Source organism: Penicillium taxi, assembly GCF_028828555.1.
Source record: "Penicillium taxi strain IBT 34144 chromosome Unknown utg000005l_segment0_segment0, whole genome shotgun sequence".
Lineage (NCBI taxonomy): Eukaryota > Fungi > Ascomycota > Eurotiomycetes > Eurotiales > Aspergillaceae > Penicillium > Penicillium taxi.
Window position 1 is genome coordinate 1,797,991 of NW_026643207.1, and position 21,174 is coordinate 1,819,164.

Below are 21,174 nucleotides of genomic sequence, written 5' to 3' on the forward strand. Positions count from 1 at the left end.
CGCCGTCGCCACCTTCTACTCCAAGAGCTCAGGCTCCTGCCTCCCGCGATGAGCGTCTCAATGCGCGGTTATTACGTCAACAAGGCTATAGCTATGCAGAGATCTCTGATCAGATAGGTATCACCTATCGTCAGGTGCAGCTAGCCTGTAATGACTCCCGTCCGACTCTCCGTCGACGTCGTGGACAGCTTCCTAAGCTGTCTGATGCGGAGTTAGATGATATTGAGTCCTTCATCTGTTCTTCTGCATTAGCAAGACGGATGACCTGGAAAGAGCTTGTTCGTCATCTATCCCTTGATGTCCACTGGACTACCCTCCGGTATTCCATGAAAAAAAGAGGCTATACTAGATGTGTAGCACTCCGGAAGCCTCCTCTTTCCGAACCTACTCGCCGAGCTCGACTTGAATGGGCTCTAGAGCATCTACACTGGACCCCTGAGCAATGGAAGGAGGTCTTATGGTCCGATGAAATCTGGGTTACAGCAGTGTTTCATAGGCGAATCTGGGTTACAAGGAGGCCTGGAGAGGAATTGGATGACTCCTGTCTCCGAGTACGACATCAACGGGCACCAGGATGGTTGTTCTGGGGATCCTTTTATGGCTCTAAAAAGGGACCTTGTGTGTTTTGGGAGAAAGAATGGGGTACGATTGATGCTGCGAGATACTGTGAGAGGATTGTGCCTCTTATAGATGATATGGTAAAGTTGGCTAGTATGGATGGGATTGATCTTTCTTTCATGCATGATAACGCTCCTGGTCATAAGGCTATAGCGACAGTAAACGAACTCCGTGGCCGCGGAGTTCGCTTATTGAAGTGGCCAGCATTTCCTCCTGATCTAAACCCTATCGAACAGATATGGAACTGGATGAAGGACTGGATTGGAGACCACTACCTCCAAACCGACATAAAACTGACATATGATAAACTGCGTGAGGTGGTAAAGGAGGCATGGGAGGCGGTGCCAGAGGCGTTCCTAGAGCGTCAGATTGGTCTGATGAAGGAGAGGTGTGAAGCTGTTATCGCAGCTCATGGTGGACATACCAAGTTCTAGTTCTAGTTCTAGGGTAGTTAAGTTGAATTGAATAAATGGTGTTGAATTGAATAAATGGTGTTGAATTGAATAAACGGTGTTGAATTGAATAGAATAGTATGTAATTTATTATATTATGTGTAATATTAGTGTTTAAATACAATACGCGGTATTTAAAAGTGGCAGAAAACTAGTAGATACTATTACCTCATTAGGTTTAGCGTCCCCGATCCACAAGATTGGTCTAGACGAATCGGGAATTCTTACCGCCGATTTATCACTCTTATTCAACTCTACTCCTATCAGTCACTGCTATTTCTGATGGGAGACCGTTCTCATCCTTCACACCGCCACCTTAGACAAATGGTCCACTATCACAAATCTACAGCAAATTCGCGCACGGCCTACAAAGTTCGAGGTTATCTCCACCAAAATGGAGCAGGACAAGGGCAGGGCTGAGAAGTGAGAATATTGTTCAAGCAAGCATGGTATCAGATTTCCACTCTCACTCTCATTCTATATTAATTTCCTATCTCTAGGGACTCACTGAGTTGCTGTCGAATTAATTAGTTATGAGTTGATATTAAATTCTATAATATTATTAGTAATATTATTAACGGTTAGTTTAAATTTAATTATTTTCACTGACAACAAAAGGTATCCATCTGGTCTGCATTTTGTTGCTAGCTTGGTCCAAAGCCTCTGAGTAAACAACCTAGGCCATAGTACCTAGATATCCATACTTATATTCTATAAGTATCGAGATTTCTCTTGCACATAGACTTTCCAAGGTTATTTTTTATTGAGCTTCTTCCAAGTTTGCACTCTGCAATATTCCAAAAAACCGACACTAGTATACTTGTTACTTGATTTTCTTGTTTTTTGAGATGTCCATGACTTCCGGAACCATTGCAGAATTTGATATCGTACTCTCGGTTTCCAAAGAGGTGATTAACAGACAGCTGAGGCTACTCTACGAAAAACAGACTAATGACGATGGGGACGTCAATCCCACCAAAGACACTGTGGAGGGAGATTTCATGCCCCTCATGTCCAAGTATTTTACAGAACAAGTCAAATTTCTTCATTGGCTAGCTTCACGCCCAGCTAACACGGAATAATATCAAAGTATGACCGGTTATCGTCACCCAGACAACCCACTTGTGCTTGGCTACGGTATCTCGTAGAAGGTGCCAGATATGCGGATATTAACCCCAAGGCCGATCTTTATCTGACCCCACGCTTCTTCATTTTAAAGACGTTTCAAATGACAACAACCGCAGGCAGTGTGCAACTAGATGGAACAAAGTTCACAAGTGGCACTGAACTTTTGCTTGTCAACCCATCACGAATACTGGGCCAGAATTCTGCTGTTGAATTGCATGGACACAAGGCCAATTTATAGCATTTTGACTGAATCCTTTCATCTGTATCAGTTAAAAGTTTGCCTCACTTCTCTATATTCCCTCTGTATCTCTAGAATTATTCTCTTCTAAGGCTCGCGGCTTAGCCACCGAATTCGAACTTGGCGAGAGGCCCTGTCCATTTCTCAGATCTGGGAAGATTGGGAGTTAAATATCTTTTTTTTCATATAAAGTCTCACTGGTCTTAACTATGTAGATAAGTATTACTACGTATGGACCATTGCACGACCTACTTCACCGATTGAACCCACCCTCGCTTATAAGTGGGCCAACCTTGGTATAAGAGTAGGGGCTGCTTTCAACAGAATCAACCAATGAGAGTTCTTCAGGAGGTGGGTAAACAATTTTCTTCGGGGTTATTTCGACTTCATTTCATGTATCGCGAGTAAAGTACATAAAGCAACACAAGGCCCCATATCAAAACGCCAGAATAGTCCATCTCTTCAGCCATCCATTCAGATAAAATGTGAAAAATCCCTAGTTTGAACGCTTCATTGCAGGATCTTAGCTGGAAAGCGCAGACAATAATTACAATAATATGACTGAGCTCTTGAAGTAGGAAGATTGTCCAAGATATTTGGGTATCGCAAGGAAACAACGGATATACATGAGGGCAAGCTTGTGTATGAAATGGTAGACGAGTGGATATTAAGGCACCCTGTGTCCCAACGATGACAAGCTTATATATCAGCTTCGTTGCCAATGGAATCGATCTTCCTGGTTAATGCACATATCCGACAGCCATCACCCACCTTGTCCCGCAGAAGTCGTGCTGTTGTGACCTTTGGACCAACGGTACGAGAGGCCGTAGAAGAAAATGAATCGTCAGATGGAGATAAGGGTCGGGGTGTTCCATCTACTGGGCTACTTGTGGTTGAAGGCTGTGATTGTTCGGAATGAAGATGGGATAAGTGGAAGACGTGCCCACAGGCAAAGCCGATGAGTATTTCTCGCTCTATAAAAATTGCATGCATTAGTGCTGATAAAGAAAATCGGAGTTGGAGAGATTTTGTACCTTTTAGTTGGAACGGAGCCTGGCAACCACTGCATTTTCCTTGTACAGAAATTGCAGGATTAGCTAGGTTCTTCGAGATTGTGACATCGTCAACCTTCAAGGTCGGTGTCATATTCGAATCTTTGCCATTGGCAACGGTGCCATCGGTAATGTTGAATTTTATTCCTCGCCGTTGGCCCCTGCGAAGTGTGTCCATACCCAGAGCCACTTCACTTTGCATGACTCGTGCTGCACCCTGGCTGATACTAGCCTGTAGATCATGCTCACGAATCAATCTCGAAAGACCCTCCCGCAAGCCCTCGATCTCCAGTCCACTGGGAATACGGCGTACAAGCTTGATGGGGTCGATAGAAGTCCCAGCCTCGACAAGAAGACCGTGTATGAACTTTGGCTTATCCATAGAGTAATCGAGAAGGTCCTCCCAGAGATCAGGATCATCTTGGGACTTAGCAAACGAGATGGCCTGTGATACATCCTTCAAGTCTGCCAGTATCAGATTCAAGGCTCGCTTGGTCTGGCCCATTTTTGATAACAGATAAATCAGTTCTGGCGTAAAGTGACGTTTTTCACATATCGATGTGGCAGTCTCAAATGTATAAGAGATACTCGTTTGGAGAAAGTCCATCAGCAGTGGTCGGTCATAATCTGCAAATACCTCTACAGCCGTATCAGCAAAGCTATCTATCAGAGCTTTTCCTTCATCTGCAGCTAGTTTGGTTGCTGCATCCAAGGTGTGGGCTCCCCGCCCTCGTTGAGGTTTTGATGATGACTGCGGAAGAGATTCACCGCGCCATAGAGCCCGAAGATAGAAATAAAGAAACAAAAAGTGTTTCGCGGCAGTAAGTTGCTGTACAACCGTCTCGGGGGGGACAATACCAGTGTAAGCTTCACGGACAAGTAGCTGGATTGGCTCCGCAGACATCTCTTCCAGCTCAGATTTGGGAGCTGACTTCAGCCGCTTTCTCGAGATGCGGATCAAAATGAAAGCAGATATATCGTCAATTAGTGCATCTACCAAGCGGTGTGTGCGAATCAAGACCATGGCTGCATCTGCATCTTGCAGTCGAATATAGCAATGCAGAGCTTCGCGGTAATGCCCGCCAGCAACGAACAATTTAGCACGACAGTCTGTCAATATGCGCCACTCCTCGGACTCATTGCGTATGGAATTGGACTTCAGCTGTTCTTCAATAGCCATAATCACGACATCAGGGTCGAACAGGTCAGATGGCCATGTCTCCACCAAGTCTCGGAATCTGTTCAGATCTCGAGACACGTAGTGACTTAGCAGAACCTCGTAAATGACTGCAGTTAATGCAGGATGCAAGCCTGTTGGGATATATGGGATGATCTCATCATGCCTATCTTGTTTGATGAATACCCATGCCCAGTGCTCCCAGCGGGGGGCATTATGGAGGACTTTGCTGCAAACCTCTGCAGCTTCGCTCCACTTTTCGTTGCTCACAAGCTGTTGAATCCAAAGTTCACCGAGACGAGCCTTTTCTTGATCAGCTCGTGGTGTCCTTTTTGACCAACGGTTAGAACAGATGAACGGTCGTCAGAAAAAAAGTCTCCTAGACTTGATTGCGACCTAAGAGATCCGGAGGGAACTTCTTCAGTATCATATGTCGAGCCTGCAGCTTCAGGGTGTTCATCTACGAGTGTCCATGCCTCTTCATACTTGCCACGTGAGTCCAACCAAGCCAACCGATCTGTGAGATCTCTCTTGACAGCAACAACGCAGTCGAAGGGACTGTGGACGAAAATCTTTGCACCGGGAGCTGCTGCAACATCTTGAACTTCTTTTGGAACAGCATCTTCGGGGGATAAATGTTTGGAAATGAAGGACGATGGAACTCTACCCGATATCTTGTCTCCACTGCTTGCTGTGCTGCGAATACTGGCGCCAGAGCTAAATAACCGTGCTGGGTACATTGTAGCATCCAGAAGACCAAATCCAATTGCACCGAAGGCTCCGCGCTGAGCAACTTGACCCTCAGGGGTTTTCCATGGGGGTAAAACATTTAGATGGTAGTCTGAAGCAGTGAGACTTTCAAAACGAGTGACGGAGAGCGTATCGGCACTAAGCTCTTCCTTGGTTTCGAGATCAATGATTCGAAGTTCAGGCTCCAAGCCCTTCTGGCGATGGTGAACCCCCGAGACCTTTTCAGAGCTTTCGCTGGCGTCGTCGTCTGCCTCGATGCACGCGAGTATAACAAGGAGACGACGTGTGTATAACGATATTCCAGATATTAGGCAATCCGTTCGTAAGCTGCAATATTCAAGAGTAAGTATGACCATATGATAAACCTTGAATCTTAAAACAACTTACATTGTGGATACCTCTGCAGAGCCGTATTTCTCGCCTTTTGAAGACTTACATGCCCGGTCAGGGTATACGTCAATTACCCACACGGTACCTCCCCAGCCCACAAGAAGTTTCTCGGCCTGAGGGGTTGACACTACCGGAGGTGTCGCGTGTTGTGTCATATCATCATGGGGGTCAAGTTTGTCCATATCATCCAAGGCAGATTGGTCAATCCATTCAGCGCGCGCTTTCCAAACGCTAGCCATATCATCCCAGCCTGGTCCGGTTGGGCGATCGATGTGGCTGATACGCTTCCATGCAATTTCCAACTGTGAACTCTCCAGGTGCAGATTAGAACGCATGATCTTGATACCCTCCTCATTGACCCAGGCAACATATTTGCCAGACAAAGACCATCGAATCGTGCTAATGGCACCCTCGCCACTGTGGAGAATTGTGTCTTTCCCACTACCGCCACCTAATCCCATTGATCCTAGCCAGCTTGATGCCGCAGCAGTTGCGCCTCCCATTGTAGTTGCATTTGAGCTGACCCCAATGCGACCTCCTGACGTTAAAATCAATTCACCAGCTCGACCGCCAGAGATGAATGTCCTATCATTCTTGTAGTCTGGAGACAGAGCAACTGCCTGAACAGGCCGACCAAAGTTTCGTTTCAGAATATCCTTAGGGTCTACCAAAGATGATATGCACACGTTGCCGTCGATAGAAGCCGATGCAATGTGGATTGAGTTTGATGGGGTAGATGCAATGGACGCTTGGCCCGATCTCTGGCCCCGAATGCTTCCAGAGCTGGTGGGGCTTCGCGTTGGAGAGCGGAGGTCGTCTCCAATCTGCCGTGCAGGAAAGTCGAGCTTGGGATTCGGCAGAGGAGGGGGGTACGGGGATATAGATATGCATGTTACACTTGCTGAATGACCATGATATACACGTAATGGCTGCATAGCGGGTAACGATAGAACATTCTGGGGAAGGTCAGTCCACCCCTATGGCTGCGGAGGTTATTGGGTTACTTACAATGACTCCATTATGCGTTCCGATGATCTGTAAACCAAATTAGCCGGGATACTTGAGTGTCAATCTAATGTATAGACGCACCATCTTGTTTGCGGCAACGAGAAATGTGCTTGTAGCGTCTCCATTCCGATATACCGACCCCAGGTGTTTCGTGAGGTATGCATATTTGAGATGAGGTTCCTCGTCCTCCTCATCAGACTCCTCATCTTCATCTGTTTCATTTCCGCCGTCAGTGTGATCAGATTTGCCGGTGCCCGATTGGCATTGGTCGTGTTCGTCATGGCTTGTGTCCGAAGGTGATCGGCTGCGCGCGATGGGCGTTTCGTGCTCCGAGGTGCCATTATCAGCACCTCCATTCGCCGTTGTCGCGCCGGGCGCTTCCATGGCGAATCCCTCGTAGCACCCAGAGCTTCCCTTAGGATTTGAATCACGACGCGACTAGTAATCGGGGTTTGACTTCGTCGTGGAAGGAGCTGGGATTGGGCCTGCTCCATCAATGACTAAGCAGTATTTCCTGGGCCGATCTTCAATGTGATGACATCGCCCATTTTTGAGAAATTCTAATAGTTACTATGTTCGCAAGAGCCCCTATCTGCTTCACTTGCAAGCGGCAATATGCTCTGCGACCATTCCGATGGTCACAAAATCAAGACCTTCATGCCTCACGGGTATTGGAGCTCCCACGCCGTCGTAACTTTTTCTCATCCAATGCCTACCTCTACCAAAAAGGTAACCAGAACGTGGGCTCCCCCGAGCAAGTAGAATCCCAAAAACAGCGCAGGCGCGGCACTAGAACTCCAGCAGCATCCACTTCCCTGCGAAGAGTTGCAGTGGAAGCACAAAGATCAAAAGATGGAATTCTCTCAAAAGCTATGCTCCGAGAGCAGGGCATTCAGACTAAGGTGATATCCCTGAGCTTTTTTAACGTTCAGTCTTACTAAATTGGAGTCCTCTGGATCACAGACAGTGACTGCCTATACGGTTGCTGAGAAATTTGACATACGAAAAGTGCGTGACATATTACAAGAGAAAGGGTATGAACCGGATCCGCTGGAAACAGGGCTGTATCCACAAGTTGTTCATGTCCAGGTCCCTATGGATTCAATACGCCGAGTTGGAAACCCATCAACAGAAGATCTATCATCTGACAAAGTTGGTGATTTATTCGTCTTCCCTTCAGGCACTGTGGTGGCATGGTCTCTTCCAGAGGGATTTACATCTTTCTTAGCGACAAGGACTCTCCTCCCGGCAGCCGAGGGTGCCCATGTGGATGAGCTGGAAACCGAAGATCTTGACTATGTTGAAGATCCAAACCGTGAAAACAGCACTATCAAGGGCGATACAATTATTCTGGGTACTAAATCAGTGAACGAAAACCCGAACACCCATCTCGTAGCGAGAGAGTCTATCGATACTGTCTTGGCTAAAGTTGCATTCTCGTCAGGCTTAGCTCGAAGCACAAAGCTCGCTGTTCTAGAGACCCTGCTATCGAATTATTTTGAATCGACCCGCCCTATCCCCACTATGCTATCACAAGGATCTCGTCTCCCCTTTACACGAGACTTCATCCTCCGAAAGACAGGACAGCTGCTTTGTGTGCGCGCCCAGCTCAATCTCTACTCAGAACTCACCGACTCTCTTCCAGATCTCTTCTGGGACAGTCGACATGAGCTTGGTCTGGAAGGGTACTATGAACAAGTGGGTCGAGCATTGGATGTGGGTATCCGCATCAAGCTTCTGAATGAGAAAATGGATTACGCACAAGAGATCGCTAGTGTACTGCGTGAACGACTCAGTGAAACTCACGGTCTTCGGCTTGAGTGGATCATCATTCTTCTCATCGCTGTTGAGGTTGGCTTTGAGCTTATGAGACAGTGGAAAGAGAGAATGCATGAGAAAGAGAAGAATGCCCACCAGAGTGATGCTTCGGTTGTCTGAGAATTCTGAATTGGAATGTACAAAATATTTTATAAACTACGGAACATAGAACAATGATACCCTTCACTCTCAATACCATCTTGAAGCTTGAGTTGCCCCCGTGATTGTTTCATGTGGAGAAGGCTGGGGTCAGATGATCGCCTTAGTCATCCCCGCACGGGGGCGATAAGAAGCCTAAACCCCAACCCCAACTTATAACTAACTACTCCTTTTAGAAACAAGTGATCTCTCTCATCTACATAAATCTGCTGCTTAAAGTCATTGAAGCTCCATTCCATCTCATATAATGTGGGATTTATCACAACAGGTCTTCAGTGTCCCTGGGCCTCAAAAGCTCATCAAATCACTAGGCTCGCTGTGGCTAGCCTCGCAGGCAACAGATGAAAGACCAGCCCCTGGAGTTTCTTCATCGTGTCCTCTTACGGATGTCAGCTGTCAAGTCAAATATGATGGTCAAGATACCTGCTGCTTCAACTACCCGGGTGGCCAATTCATGCTGACCCAGTTCTGGGACTTCGATCCCGCTGTTGGCCCTGATGACTCCTGGACCATTCATGGACTTTGGTAAGCTTCTCTCCGTGATCTAGATGATCTACACATTAACTGGCTCTAACATTCTTCAGGCCTGATCATTGTGGTGGTGGATTTGATCAATACTGCGACTCCAAACGGAAATATAGCAACATTTCACTGATTTTGGTTGATGCTGGCCGCGCAGACCTGCTTGATTATATGGGCGCCTATTGGAAAGATTTCCGTGGCGACGATCCCAATCTGTGGGAACACGAATGGAACAAGCACGGTACCTGTGTCAGCACCCTCGAGACTGAATGCTATACAGATTACTTGCCGCAGCAAGAAGTAGTAGACTACTTCAACAAAACTGTTGAGATCTTCCAGCAACTCCCTTCCTACGAGGTCAGAATAATGATTCTAAATTGCGTAAATATATACGGCTAGATTAATTGCTAACTGATTTACAGTTTCTGGCCAAGGCTGGCATTGTACCATCCTCCCACCAAACATACAAACGTGCAGATATCGAGGCTGCACTTGAAGCTGCTCATGGCTATCCAGTGACCTTCCATTGCCGCAATGGTGTCTTGAGCGAGATCTGGTATTATTACAACATCGCAGGAAGCCTGCAGACTGGAAATTTCATTCCTTCGGCTCCAGGTATGTGTATATTGATATGTTCCTATTCTAGAATTGATTTTAACTATTTTTGCAGATGGCCAAATCTCAAATTGCCCCGCCAGTGGCATTCGCTATGTTCCTAAGAGAGCCCATCATGAGCCGACCAGAACAACCACCCATGGCTCAGCGCCCACTGCAACTGGTGCGCCATTTTCGGGTAGGGGAAACATGATAGTATCGACCCTCAACCAGAGACGTGGCTGCATCATCAGCTATGGAACGTGGTTCTCGTCTGGAACATGTGCCTCTTTTCGGGCAGAGAAGACATCAGGTATGTTGCAAAGTGCACACCTAAAACCATTTGATCAGTACTGATTTTGTATCTTTATTTCCAGGTGACGCATTCACTCTTAAATCAAGCAAAGGACTTTGTGCTATTGAAGAGGATGCTTTCAGCTGTGGGGATCATATAGAAACCCCTAGCGAATTCACGGTATGTTCAATGGGCTACTCGTATTCTATTTTAAATCTGAGTTGCCTTGTCTGGTTGCTGATAGTTACTTTCTTCCAGGTCAAGGACGATAAGCTCGCCTATGAAGGCAATACGACCTTCTACGCCGAGAACGCCCCCAAAGGCCTAGTGCAGAGCACTATTTTCGTTGCGCAGGAGGAGCATCCAATTGAGTTGGAGATTACGTGGAAGTCGCGAGACTGGGCATAAACTCGTCCCTACATCTGTTGACCGGATTTTTCGTCTTTTCATGGCATTTACATAGTGATAACAGGCTAAACATAGACGTCTTCATTGACTTGAAATTACTGCATATATTCAGCAAATCAAGGACTTTCTTTCCCACCCAAGCACTCGCCCTCTCAGGTAGGCAGTTAAACAGACCTCAAGACCATCCGGGTTGATAACGATAAGTACGATGCCTATACCCAATAATGTTAAGAGCCTTTCAACCCTATATACAGGAGAAAGTCTTGGATGATTACAAGTGGCTATATATGATTCCATAGAGAGTACAGATGAATCTGTTAAGGGGATATGGGTAGAGTGAAGGTGAATTAAGGGGATTCGCCGAGAAGGGGTACAAAACGCACTGTGATCCCAATCCTAGAGTAGGTCAAGGAGGCACAGTGGAATGGCAAAAGACAACATAGTAACATAGCACATAATATATATCAATCAATCAAGGCACCAATAGGTTGGTGACAAAAGATTGAGAATAAGGATTGAAAAGGGACAAGAAAGGAAAAACATGGAATACAAAGAGGAAATGAGAAAATGATGGCCAAAGTGCCATACCAAGTATGTGTTCCCGAGAATAGACCTGTTCGGGTAGTCGTCATGTGCGTTAAAGGAGGGCAGATTTTTGTCCAGGAAAATAGCAGGTGTGCTCGCGCCAAAGTGAGAATGAGAAGTAAAAGCCATACGTCGTCATCGTCGTTGTGTCGTATATCCATTAATGCTCGTTGCGTTTCGTGACAGCGTGAAGTGAAAAAGGAAAGTCGTTGCACACGGTCTATATCGTGCTTTTCATAAAGGTACAGAACGCAGGAACGCTAGTCGAAAAGAAGGATGATTGGTCACGTTGGTGATACAGGCGATTTTGATGTTCGAAATTCAGGGATCAACAAGAAACTCGCTCGAGAGAGAATCGATCTGGTCCGAGTAGGACTCCATATCGAAAGAAGGAAGCGAGAAAACCTTGGCATCATCAGGGTATATTGACGAGCCCAGTCCGAAATCGGAAGAATCGACATACGACGCGTAACTGGTCGGTAGAGTGGAAAAGGTCTGACTAGCAAGGCTGTCAATTTCTTCTTGAAGCTGATTAGAAGAATCCTGGCTCATAAACACATCAATCTCGGAGCCCACAGAAGAGCCCGCGAGTGTCGGCGCGGAATGTGGTGAGGAGACGTCATAGGAGGAAACGGCATTTTCGCTATAGAATGAACCCTGTTGTGGACACTCGACTGAGACTTTGGCATTAAATCCTTCCATAGCCCGGGCATACCGGTTGTGAGCCAATTGAGGAGGCGAAAGCGGCAAAGGAAGCATATCATCTTCAAATTGTTGAGAGTTGAGAGAAAATCCAGATTGAGTAGGGGACTGAGCATTGTCCATTACAGCACCGGGGGATGCAGGCGGGGTGATGGATGACATAGCGCTAGACGGTGTATATTTGGGCGATACAAAGACTGGGGCTTCTTGGAGGACATAGCTTTCACTTTTGACAGGAGAAACAGATGTGGCCTTTTCGGCTACACGCTGGCGAGTGCGAGCAGACTTTGTTTGACGGGTTTCCATATCTGGGCGGGTTTTCTTCGGAGGGCGGCCACGCTTGGTAGTCTTTGGGACAAAGCCGGTGAAACCTCCGACGCACATATCACGTTGACGGTGACGAGTGAGGGCATCCTGTCGGGCAAAACTGGCACCACAGGCACAAGCAAATGGCTTGCTGCCGGAATGAGTCTTGAGGTGGCGTTTGAGGTCATGGCCGCGAACAAAGTCCTTTCCGCAACGATCACAAACATACTGGCGATCATTCAAGTGGGTCTGAACGTGGGACTTGATATTTTCTTTTCGACCAAAACGACAGTTGCAGCCGGCAAAAAGGCAAACCCACTTGTTATCTTCGGGATCGGGGCCAGAGATATACTTCGCAATCTCATCACTGGAAACGCTGCTGTTCTTTACCGATGCCTTAACGCGAGCATCAAGGTCAAACTCGTCGACAGTCTCGCCTTTTACATCGTCAAATAGCTGTGAAATTGACGAAGCAGAAGATTCGGCGCGCTGGCGACGATTTCTCATAGACGGAGTAGGTGGCACGCTGGACTTTTGGGGCGAAACTCCACAAGAACCGGGGGAAGGCATAGCGGCAAGCTCGGCGAATGAATCCATAGAAGAAATGGCAGGAGATGGCATCTGCTGGGGAAGCTGCAAAGGACTTGACTCGTGCACTGCTTGTAAGGAATGCGCTCTCTGCATCTCACATGCCGGCATACGGGGAAGGGAAAAACTCTGGGACTTGGTAGGGGTATGGTCATTATTGTACGTAGAAAAATCAAAAGTGTGCTTCATGGGGGTAGGATCAGGGGTTAATGGGGAAGTGTCTATCTCAATCATTAGCATAGGCCATTATCAATATTGCTCGGAACAGAGGGTCTCACAAGAAAGGTAGGCATTCATCTTGGAAGAAATGACTTCTGGTTGAACAGAGAAATGCTCCATAGATTGAGCATAGCCATTGGCCCGTCCTTTTTGAAACACAGGACGAGCTTGGTGGGGAAATGGTTGCCAACGTCTTGAATCACGGGGTTCCCGCATATTCCGCAGGGCGCCCTTCATGGTGACGTTGGGACTCGAATTCTCACTGGCAGATCTCGCCAGTGCTGGGGCAATGGAGGCATTAAGGTTGACTGGATTCCCAGATACGGGATACATTTCTTGTACCTCATCCAGGCTCCATGGGTAATTGCTCTGATAATGCTGAGGCTGCAAAGGGTGTCCAGATGTGTTGAAAGCCTGCTGATCTTGATAGAAAGATGGTTCAAACTGCTGCGCAGCGGTTGTTTGCTGCTGGTAACCTGCTTTTTCGTTAAAGTAGTCTCGAAGCTGCGTGACCTTGTTCGGCGCAATCTGACGATCGACGGATAGGACCTGTGGACCAAAGCTGCTATAGTCCATGGTCTCTCCGCGACGGTGTGCTCGGTAAGGCGGAATGCGACTCATGTCTGGTGTTTGCACAGCTTCGAATGGTGCTGAAATTTGACGGCGATGGTGACCGTGGGATAGTGTCGACGAGGGGGAGATCATGGCTGGTCCGGCCGCTCGATATTCACGTCCCTGTCACACGTTGTCAGTATGTGAACGCGATATAATAAACGCGATCAAAAAGCAGAAAACGAAAGAAAGTAACTAGAGCCTGAGGAAGCTAGCTTCGAATAGATATGTAGGGCTCTTTTGTTCTTAGATCAGAGCGATGTGAAACAACCGAGTAGACGGTGATAGGTAACACAATAAGGATCCGGGTATCTTTAAGAAAACGTAGCCCAAAAGAATGGGAATAAAACTTCAATAAGAGCAGACCTTGAAGCGGGCCAGGACCAAGGCACTTGGGCGATCTATCAATCGAGCCCATGGTTCATATCAACAAGGCAGGTTGGCATGGCAACGTCTCATGCCGGGAGTCTGGGAAACCACCTGTGACGCGGATGGGCCCACTCTTCAATGGGGCAGATCAATCTATGGTTTTCGTTATTTCGAGATCTTACCCACATAAAATTCTATACTTTTCACACATCCGTAGCTCCCTGACTTTCTGTTTTCCTCGACTGCAAGGGTTCAGAGGTGTTCTGCTAGGAGTAAAAGAAGATCCATCTCCCTTGTGAGGAGGCTTCAGCCCCCTAGATCGTCGCCATGGAGATACTCCTGTTCAGGAAACAGTGGGGTCGATCTCCTGGATCTCAAGGTCCTTCTCATTAAATATGGGCCGGTTGTTTGGTTACGGTGAATGTCATCATTTTTGGCCTAAGGCATCAAGGGACAGTAAATCACGTGCTTTATTCATATCGATAATCTGGCTGATAAGAGCCTTGATAAGGATTGTCTGGAACTTAGTAATTCCGCAGCCCTATCTGGCTTAGATCATGTGACAGCACGTGACGCACAAGAACTTTTAATTGCACTACCGAGTTCCACCCACAGACAATTTCTTCTGTCTTGCAAGGTTAAGGAAGACAACTTGTCGAGGTCAGTTTTTTCCTATTCTCCATAAAGAATAGCGGTCTTCAAATCAAGATGTGACAACTGCGCGTACTTGAGGCGACTGGCTAGACAATCTTTATACTCCAAAAAACCGGAATTATCCACTAACTCACGCTCCTCACCAGGCCTTCATCAAGATGCAGATCTTCGTCAAGACCCTTACGGGTAAGACTATCACCCTCGAGGTGGAGTCGTCCGATACTATCGACAACGTCAAGTCCAAGATCCAGGGTAAGCGCAAACTCCCAGACCTCGATGTCACCATTCGCTCAGGAGACTGACGATTTTCCAACTTCAGACAAGGAGGGTATTCCCCCTGACCAGCAGCGTCTGATCTTCGCTGGAAAGCAGCTCGAGGATGGCCGTACCCTCTCCGACTACAACATCCAGAAGGAGTCCACTCTTCACCTCGTGCTCCGCCTGCGTGGTGGTGGCAAGAAGCGCAAGAAGAAGGTCTACACCACCCCCAAGAAGATCAAGCACAAGAACAAGAAGACCAAGCTTGCTATCCTGAAGTACTACAAGGTTGACGGTGATGGCAAGATTGAGCGTCTCCGCCGCGAGTGCCCCGCTCCCGAGGTATGATATGCGTTTTACATTCCCCGCCAATACTGAACGGTATGACTAATTTTACTCTAGTGTGGTGCTGGTATCTTCATGGCCGCTATGCACAACCGCCAGTACTGCGGAAAGTGCCACCTCACCTACGTCTTTGACGAGTCCAAGTAAATGGACAAGGTGTGGCTGCGGGAGACTCATTTATCAGTATTCCAGTGTAATTGTTTGCTAGAATCGGATTTATGATATCTCATGGTATAAAAAGAAATCTTCTAAAACTTTGGCTCCTCCAACTTTCGTTTCATCTACCGCGTAGCTTTTAAGATATAAATTCTTGTATATGGGGTCCACGGGTGCACCCATGCGTAGGCATAAGATAGCACAAATATATATTCAGGCACATAAGTGCTTATTCTCGGTCTCAATCTGGGAATCTCATCGCCTAGTACCTATGTAGCTAAGTACAATAGAATACAAATCCCTTCAACTCACATTTAGGCGAGGTTTATCGACCGAATATTCTCGTATCTGCTCTCGGGGTAGTCAACAGCATTCGCCGTCTGATCCAACACATCGACCCCGCCAATAACATCGACAAAGTTTCCAATCAGACTTCCCTCGCTTATGTTACCTGTCGGGCCACCCTTGTCACCACTAGCCTCCCACCACATACCTCCACCAAGCCCACGACGCCTGATGAAGTTGGCCTTCTCTCTGCCAGCCGCAACAGTATCGTATGAGATCATGGTGCGTGAGGCTTTATCATAGCTCCACGAAGCACCAATAGAGTCGTCAAAGAACTCATTAGCTCCAGGTCGAGGCAGCGCCTTGTAGTCCCAAACGCCATTCTCCCAACTACCCTCGCCAACGCCAGAGTACGTGTGGCCGGGACCTTCAGTGTTTTGGAATGCACGTCCGTACAACGGCATGCCTACGACTATCTTCGATGGAGGCACTCCGCCAACATTGATGTAATGGTTCAGAGCTGCGTCGATGGAGAACGGAGTCGAAGAAGTGTTTGCGGAGTTTGGGAAGATATTGGCCTGGTGACCAGAGGTGGCATCCCAGCTACCTGCGAAATCGTAGGACATCAGGTTATAGAAATCCAGGAGAGGAGTCATCTGCGGCAGAAGTAATTTGGTATAGTTGTTTGATCCTGCGGGGCAGGCAATTGTCAGATAGAAATGACGATTTGGTCCAGCGGCTCGATCGAGGCTCTAAAGTATCGTTAGTGTCATGGTCCAAATGGAACTGAAGTAAAAAAAAATGGATTTCCTACCTCTCGGCAAGCCTGGAGTAATTCAACTAAGTTCTGAGCTTGGCCCGCATCTGGAAATTCCGTCAGCTCTTGCTTCTGCATGGTCATGTATTCACGTCAGACTGCTTACCCTGGGGATACTCCCAATCAATATCAATTCCTTCCATAACTGTCAGTCTTGGTTTTTTTTTTTTTTTTTTTTTTTTCTTTCAGTCATCGTTCTAACATACCATCGAATCCCAAGTCAAGTATCAGCCTCGTCGCTGATGCTGCAAATGCAGCCCGACCCTCAGGTCTGCTGCAGGGTGCAGCAAAGTTGGATGAGTAAGTCCAGCCACCAATAGAAAGCAGGAGCTTCATCTTGCGGTTCTTTCTCTTGAGAAGAGCAAGCTGCTTGATACATCCGTAGACATTGCTGCCACTGTCATTCCAGCTGTCCCCAGGATAATGCTTCTCAACATCGGACCAACTGTCGGTCAAATACCTAGTAATTGTCAATTTATTTGTATGATCCGCGGGGAAACCGGGATTGGTGGTACTTACACCTCGCCAGTCTCGGGACGGATATTGGCAAATGCATAGAGAACATGCGTAAGTTTGTCAGCAGGTAGGTCTTGAGGGTTGTAGCCGCGACCATAGATGGCCTGTGAGAAGCGGTTAGCATATATGGCCGACTCGAAGAACAGGATGAGGTAGGTATATATGATAACATTGCAGCAGCAGTGAATCAACCTTGAAAGACAAGTAAGGCAATCGTCACTTGTGTGACATGGTAAGGATCTTGTACTACATACCCAATTGACGAAGTAAGCCACAGATCTCATTTCGACGGACTTGTCGGTGTTTACAGGGGTGGGACCAACGAAAAAATATTGCACAAGGACGGCTAACAATACAACCAGAGTTAACAAGACAGCTGAAAATCGAAATGCCACAATTGAGGTGAGTGAGCACTGAATATTTCGTGCCCAAGTCAATAAAGAGGATAAATGTCGATGAGGTGGAGTACCTTAAAAATGATTGCCTGTTTGTATAAATAAAACCGACGTCATTGGCCAAGATCGTGGCTGTGTTTGTGGCTGGTACGTACCTGTGGCTAAATATAGATCTCGCCTAACTTCGGAGATATTTTCCAAGATTGTACTTTCTGTTGTAGATGAAATTGAGAAATGGACTGGTGATTGTAATCTCTACCGTACCTTAGGAGTCCAGATTTATAGAGATTGGCAAATTAGAACAACTATCAAATCCCATGCCTTATACTACGTGACACCTCCACCTGCGCAGGGTCTTCGTACGACCTCACTTTCCAAGGCTGTCATGCTGCCATCTATTATTTACATCGACTAGCTTCTAAGTGCTAGCTTCCCGTATAATATTACGACAAACGGATGTATGGAAAAAGTGACTATTGACTTGTGACAACATCGGGGCTTATCATTGATAGTCTCAAGCGGAACCATTTGCCGAAGCAGAGTTTCTTGTAACCTTAGAAGTATAGGAACGTCAACAGGAGACCTCGGGAACCTATCAAGGCACTGAGTGGTTCAGGATTCAGCAAATAACTTGGATACTCTCAGGTGACAAATATTTGAGCTTCGATAACCTCTACGCAATGAATAACGATTCCAATCTTGAAACAAGATTTCCAGAGCTCCAAGGTTTAATCTATTTCCCATGTAGATAGATCAGTCAGGCGATAAGCACTTATTTAAATTGCAAAGATGATCGAGCAATTGGAGGTGAATATGAAGAAAATGACATGTTTGATTGATTATACGTGTGAGGTAAATCAGATCAGATCCTGGAGAAGGAAAATAAGGTTGGCCGATGACATATTTATTCCAATATCATGACTCAGATACATCAAGGTGAATCCGTGGATTTTTTAGGTAGTCAATACCTAGAAGGCTATGAGGTACAGGTTAAAAATAAGCACAGGACCCACAGCATTATGCCGTTGTTGAATGCCGATCGCAAGACCTAAGGCAGAAGCAAGCTGAAACCTGCATATCTAGGTAAAATGTTGAAACCGAGAGACCCGAATGCTAGTCTTAGCTGCTAGTCTCCACAGGAAAATGAAACGTCAGCTTAAAGAAAAAATTGGGGAACTCTGCAAAGGATCCGACAGACATCAGCTGGACTTGAACCGAAGGGCCGATCTGAATGATTATTGGTATGTCACTCAGCGAACTAAAGTCTTAGCACAGGGTCCACAATGCGAGATCCAATGCCCCCACCTAAGTTTATCGAATTAAGGTATTATTCCTTCATTTCTTTAATGATCAAGCTAAAGTTTCCTGAGGAGTTCCGTAGGCTAAGAATACCTAGGTACATTCCATGGTTACCTATGGTTTGTTCAAATGTCACCTAATAATTGTACTCCGTATACTTCCAGGGAAATAACAGAACACCCACAAATATAACGTTTCTTGGAATTAAGAAATACACATTAACCACATGAAAAGTCAGGGGATACAGTCTTCATGCTCAGCTCAACAAATTAAATCCAATTTTCTCTCTTTCACGTCTCGTAAGAGGCAAGATACAGCGACCCGCGCCGTCAAAATGCCCCGCATAGCTAAATAAGCCCTCCAATGAGTAAATAAGAAAATATGAAGAGAGGAAATAGATCCCTGGAAATTATACACACAGTACAGCCATCATGCCAAGCTCAGAAAAAAGTAGACCACGAGAAACCAAAATACATATAGTTCGAATCACCATCTCTGAATCCAATGACGGATCACATCCAAAGAAGGGTCATCATCAAGCCAATAACCTGCCCGCAGGTCAGCATTTCGAAGGTCAGCAACGACATGCTGATCTGTGATGCGTGCCAATTCCTGATGAAGTGTCGTATCAATGCCTTTCAAGGCAATTTCAATACGAGGCGATCCTCGTTGGCTACGGAGAATGTTTGCTCGGGAAATCACCCATCGATGTGCTGCTGCTGCCCGCAAGTAGATCTTATGTGCCTGGAACCGGCGAGCGCTGCTATCGACAATAACTCTGTAATGAAAAAAAAAGCGGAAAGATGAGTCAATGGCCTTCTATGGGTGAAAATCGAGATATGTTCATCATTCACCTTTGTAGTTCTGTTTTTTCTGTACTGGCATTACGCTGCCCCGTTAACGGGCAATTGCGGTAGTTGGTAGATGCGAGACGCTGAGCAGAAGCATGGCATTCGCGTAGCAAGACGAAGCCTTCCTCATTATATTCATCTGCGGACGCAGTGGCACTCTGCTGGGAGATGTGTAGCAGGAGGGTTCGGTAGTCGTTCATAAGCTCGGCCACTCGAACTGCGCGGGCTTGGTTGACTGTTCATTCTCCCCAATTTCAATCAGTACGGTTGGCATAACAGGTCAATTGAGTCGAGTTCATGACTGCTTACGTCCGTCTGCCATTGAAGGTAGTAAAATATTAGATATAAAAGCGGCAATATGGATTTAGAGGCGTTGGAAGGAAAGTCAAAAAAAGGAAAATAATATCCAAGGAGACCAATGAAAGGAAGTAAAGGAAAGGAATTGCAGGTCCCACTGGATAACAAAAGGGTAGACGGGCCGAAGAGTTGATGTTCAGAAAGAAAGACGAGGGTTGTAGGTGTTTTATAAGGGGAACCGAGATGGTCTAGTCTACTCCGGAGACACAGACACCTTACTCCATACATAGCCAAAAAGGAAGTCTTCAATAGGATCGAATTCCGAAAACAGAAAGAGTCAACATAAGATGATTGGAAATCGAAGGATAATTAAAAAAGGAATTATTCCCAGCGGAAAGGCACATGGACTAAGCACCAATGAACGGGCTAAAAACGCTCCAAAAAAAGAAGAAAAGAAAAAAGAAAAAAGAAGTCAGGAACGTCCGAGAGTCCAATTGTCAAGGACAGCTGGAAATGCAATACGCGTGGGTCTTTTGCCAACACGATCTCTTGAAAAAAAAAGGTAGATATGGGAAGGCTAGGGCTATCCCTGCAATACAACAGGCCAAAAAAAAAGGTACCTAGTACGGGGTATCTTAATTGGCACCTTAAAAATGGAGAAGGAGTGGACTCAGTGGAGAAATCACGAGATTAGATTCAGAACCAATTTGGTGGGTTCAAGCCAGCATTTTTCTCGGCTTGAAGGATTACGAATTGTGGCTGGTTTGGGCAAAGTTCGAACTCCTAACGCTCGTGGAAACCCCAGGGGCTGTCACGTCAGTTGCAGAGATCGAATTAAAGAACCTGCATAAGCGAGAAGCGGCTTCCCCGAGTTGAGCTGTGGTATCATAATATCATTTAGCTTATTGATTATTGGTATGACGAAGTATGCGCCTAGTGTTACCGAGAAAGGTATTAGCTTAAGTTAAAGATATGCTAAGACAAGATAGCATAATTTTATGTTATTTCAGCTTCCGACGCTCCGACGGTGAGAATATACGCTCTAGCCACTTTTCGGGCTGAGCCACATATGTGGCGCTTCCACACAAGCTGAGTGAAAGCGCATCACCTCGCATATAGAAGTCATTATAAAATTTACTGTGATTCATCTACATGACGATACTGTGGCGATATTGATGCCCCACATACTCCGCTGAATTGAAGTTCCTTCCCAACTAATGAACTGAAGATTCCAAGTCCTGGCCAAATGCGCCAAGCGCATAGCTGTTGAACGTTACAGCGCAGGATTTGGGGTACCTGAAGTACTGGATA

The 21,174-nt window shown here is 46.4% G+C and overlaps 7 protein-coding genes across 7 annotated transcripts; 3 read left to right on the plus strand and 4 right to left on the minus strand.

The window, feature by feature from the left end:
* Nucleotides 1-1,918: 1,918 nt before the first annotated feature.
* On the plus strand, nucleotides 1,919-2,436 carry N7495_008004 (uncharacterized protein; the record flags this gene model as incomplete). The annotated part of the gene is made up of 2 exons (XM_057210655.1): nucleotides 1,919-2,088; nucleotides 2,184-2,436. The coding sequence occupies 2 exons, from the start codon at nucleotides 1,919-1,921 to the stop codon at nucleotides 2,434-2,436; spliced, it is 423 nt and encodes a 140-aa protein (XP_057060198.1).
* A 699-nt stretch (nucleotides 2,437-3,135) lies between these two features.
* Nucleotides 3,136-7,197, minus strand: N7495_008005 (CLH domain-containing protein; the record flags this gene model as incomplete). Its single annotated transcript, XM_057210656.1, has 6 exons — nucleotides 3,136-3,410; nucleotides 3,471-4,938; nucleotides 4,959-5,742; nucleotides 5,803-6,761; nucleotides 6,814-6,840; nucleotides 6,895-7,197. 6 exons carry the CDS (start codon nucleotides 7,195-7,197, stop codon nucleotides 3,136-3,138), a joined length of 3,816 nt encoding a protein of 1,271 aa, XP_057060199.1.
* Nucleotides 7,198-7,385: 188 nt separating this feature from the next.
* On the plus strand, nucleotides 7,386-8,751 carry N7495_008006 (RMD1 family protein; the record flags this gene model as incomplete). Its single annotated transcript, XM_057210657.1, has 2 exons — nucleotides 7,386-7,715; nucleotides 7,762-8,751. 2 exons carry the CDS (start codon nucleotides 7,386-7,388, stop codon nucleotides 8,749-8,751), a joined length of 1,320 nt encoding a protein of 439 aa, XP_057060200.1.
* A 286-nt stretch (nucleotides 8,752-9,037) lies between these two features.
* Nucleotides 9,038-10,609, plus strand: N7495_008007 (T2 family ribonuclease; the record flags this gene model as incomplete). Its single annotated transcript, XM_057210658.1, has 6 exons — nucleotides 9,038-9,315; nucleotides 9,375-9,669; nucleotides 9,735-9,927; nucleotides 9,983-10,219; nucleotides 10,284-10,381; nucleotides 10,460-10,609. The coding sequence occupies 6 exons, from the start codon at nucleotides 9,038-9,040 to the stop codon at nucleotides 10,607-10,609; spliced, it is 1,251 nt and encodes a 416-aa protein (XP_057060201.1).
* A 906-nt stretch (nucleotides 10,610-11,515) lies between these two features.
* On the minus strand, nucleotides 11,516-13,714 carry ace2 (putative C2H2 transcription factor (Swi5); the record flags this gene model as incomplete). Its single annotated transcript, XM_057210659.1, has 2 exons — nucleotides 11,516-13,011; nucleotides 13,069-13,714. The coding sequence occupies 2 exons, from the start codon at nucleotides 13,712-13,714 to the stop codon at nucleotides 11,516-11,518; spliced, it is 2,142 nt and encodes a 713-aa protein (XP_057060202.1).
* A 2,003-nt stretch (nucleotides 13,715-15,717) lies between these two features.
* On the minus strand, nucleotides 15,718-17,305 carry N7495_008009 (glycoside hydrolase family 18 protein; the record flags this gene model as incomplete). The annotated part of the gene is made up of 6 exons (XM_057210660.1): nucleotides 15,718-16,440; nucleotides 16,503-16,552; nucleotides 16,612-16,641; nucleotides 16,712-16,965; nucleotides 17,025-17,125; nucleotides 17,276-17,305. 6 exons carry the CDS (start codon nucleotides 17,303-17,305, stop codon nucleotides 15,718-15,720), a joined length of 1,188 nt encoding a protein of 395 aa, XP_057060203.1.
* A 1,896-nt stretch (nucleotides 17,306-19,201) lies between these two features.
* Nucleotides 19,202-19,888, minus strand: N7495_008010 (uncharacterized protein; the record flags this gene model as incomplete). The annotated part of the gene is made up of 3 exons (XM_057210661.1): nucleotides 19,202-19,493; nucleotides 19,570-19,801; nucleotides 19,876-19,888. The coding sequence occupies 3 exons, from the start codon at nucleotides 19,886-19,888 to the stop codon at nucleotides 19,202-19,204; spliced, it is 537 nt and encodes a 178-aa protein (XP_057060204.1).
* Between the last annotated feature and the right edge of the window lie 1,286 nt (nucleotides 19,889-21,174).